At 40.8% G+C, this 2,287-nt stretch overlaps 1 protein-coding gene across 3 annotated transcripts in view; it reads left to right on the top strand.

Moving 5' to 3' along the window:
- The window catches only part of LOC138011879 (serine/threonine-protein kinase WNK3-like), a 44,024-nt gene extending 41,737 nt beyond the window's left edge, over positions 1-2,287 (top strand). For 2 of the 3 annotated variants that reach the window (XM_068859112.1, XM_068859113.1), the window contains exon 13: positions 278-2,287. In XM_068859112.1, coding sequence (XP_068715213.1) covers positions 278-1,232 — 955 coding nt within the window. In that variant the 3' untranslated portion in view covers positions 1,233-2,287. The remainder of the gene's footprint in view (positions 1-277) is intronic. The other variant, XM_068859114.1, reaches the window with a different exon arrangement.

Consider the following 2,287-nt stretch of genomic DNA (forward strand, 5'->3'; position numbering starts at 1 on the left):
TTTGCTTCCCGCACAAATTTTTCAGCTTGGCGGCACTTGACGGAATTCCATAGTAGGTCATACGGTATGAATTTATAACCGAGATTGAGTGAACCAGTCAGAAAGCTGGAAACGCAATAATCCGAGGTCGGAAGTTTTTAATAATATGAATAACAAAATTATTAGGAGAGCAACATTAACACGTCGCAACGAAGAAGCGATATTCTTCTTTTGTAAGCAACTTTTGGAAACCCCTTGTTTTCGCCAGTTCACGTTTTGTTGTTTTTGTTTTAATTAGACATCGGAAAGAAAAAGAAGAATTGGAAAAGAAACACGAGAAAGAATTAATGGCATTTAAAAAGAAGATTGAAAGCAAAAAACAACGCCAGCAACAACAGCGTGCACAACAGCATCAACAGCAATTGAAAGACGCTTATCAAGCCCAGCTGAAAAAAGAAAAAATGAAAGAACAACAACAACAGCAAAGTTCCGTGGCGGTGGCGACGACACAACATCAGAGTGCATCAAGAATCAAGAGCATTTCAGATGAAGTGCTTGTGGATCCGCTCGTGGATCATGCCAAAATTAACGGATGTTATAGCTCCGAACTCGTAACAGCAAATTCCAACTCTCAGTCAAAAAAGACGTTTTCAGGAATTGATAAAGAAATTGAACAATTGGCTCAGTTTGAGAGCAAAACAAAGAAGAAGCCTTCATCATCCGTGGTACAAACGAGACAAGCTGGACAACAACCCGCTGGCAAGACGGAGACGAAGTTGAGTTTAAATCAAATCAAGGTCAATCAACAAACCAATAAACCAGTACAGAATGTAACGCACCCTGTACCCACAAGAAATGGACCACAGGTGGTTACACAAACTCCAGTACCACAACAGCAGCCTATCGGAACTTTTACTGGATCGAGAAATCCTAGCTTCTCAAACTTGCAGGGTCCTCAGGGTGCCCAGGTGCCTGTTTCCAATTATAGCGGAACTGCTGTCAATGGTCCTTGGAAAGGTGGGCCTGAGAACGTACCTTCGTGGGCCTCCGGTATGGAGGAGCATCAGTGGGGAACTCCTGTTGCTGAGCCTCAATCTCCATGGTCTTCAGTCCCAGGCAGTGTAAATTCCGGATCTAATTCTAGTGGACAGTATGTTGTAAGAGTGCCACAGCAGTTTGTACCAGCGACCAATGTTACGGGGCAGCAATTCGTGGTGCAAGCGGCTCCACATCAACAAATACCTCACCGGTAGTTTGAACAGACCATTAAATTTAGATACAGCTCCATTGAAATGAGCTACGGAAGTAGAATTTTGTGGTGCAAGGCAAAATGATAGCAACCCAACTCCTTGATATGAACTGAAAATGGCATAAGGCTTTCCGATGTGTTTTTTTACCGAAAGAACACCGGCACTGGAAATCATGCTCTTGAAACATGCAAAGGCTCTTCTTCTGCCTCATAACCGAGTTGTTAACGGGGAGGGAGGAGTCTGTGTAATGACGAAATATTATCACATAATATCTACCCGGTAATTTTACGTGCTTGATAGATATTCTTTGGAGTTGTATGCCGCACAAATTGACACCGCTGCATATGGACATATTTTTGTTAGTACCAGGAAACGTAAATTGCGTGTCTTTGTGGTGGTGAATCTTGCTGTCTTCCTTTGCTTTTAGTACCACAATATTGTTTTTACTGCACGTATAGACCATAAAGCAAAAATGTAGTTAAGGGTTTAATACATTTCAGAATTTATAGAGACCTATTTTCTACTCGAATGACTTGGTTAATGTTTGTAGAGGGTATAATATAATTATTTGAACTATTTTGGTATCATCTTGGTTTTATCGTGAAGAATGTAGATTGGCGGCCATATTGACATAAATAGCATTGTAATAGCGGTCTCCTGACCTCCAACTCCTGTGATCTGTGATTTGGGTGACATCAACTCTCATTATTTTTTTCCGTACGTTAAGTGTTTGCTTACCAAGATTTGAGATGCCGTGACGTCACTGTCAGCATCGACGATGCTTTTGAGTCTATTTTAAGTGAATGCACCATCGTAAAGGTGCAATGATTGGTGTACTTAACCAATTCAAAGATCACGGGATAACTATCAACCTATCAAGAACTTGACAGAAGGAGATAAAGCCATTAGGCAGTATCCTCTTTCAGAATTCGAGAAAGCCGTCTTTTCCTTTAAAGGTGTCATTATTTTCATTATTCTTTACTCGGTTTTGAGAATTTCACTGACGATTTTTCGTTTGTCGTCGTTCATTTGAATAAATTGGATCATTCAACGCCTTA

The sequence above is a fragment of the Montipora foliosa genome, chromosome 7 (genome assembly GCF_036669935.1).
Source record: "Montipora foliosa isolate CH-2021 chromosome 7, ASM3666993v2, whole genome shotgun sequence".
Classification (NCBI taxonomy): domain Eukaryota; kingdom Metazoa; phylum Cnidaria; class Anthozoa; order Scleractinia; family Acroporidae; genus Montipora; species Montipora foliosa.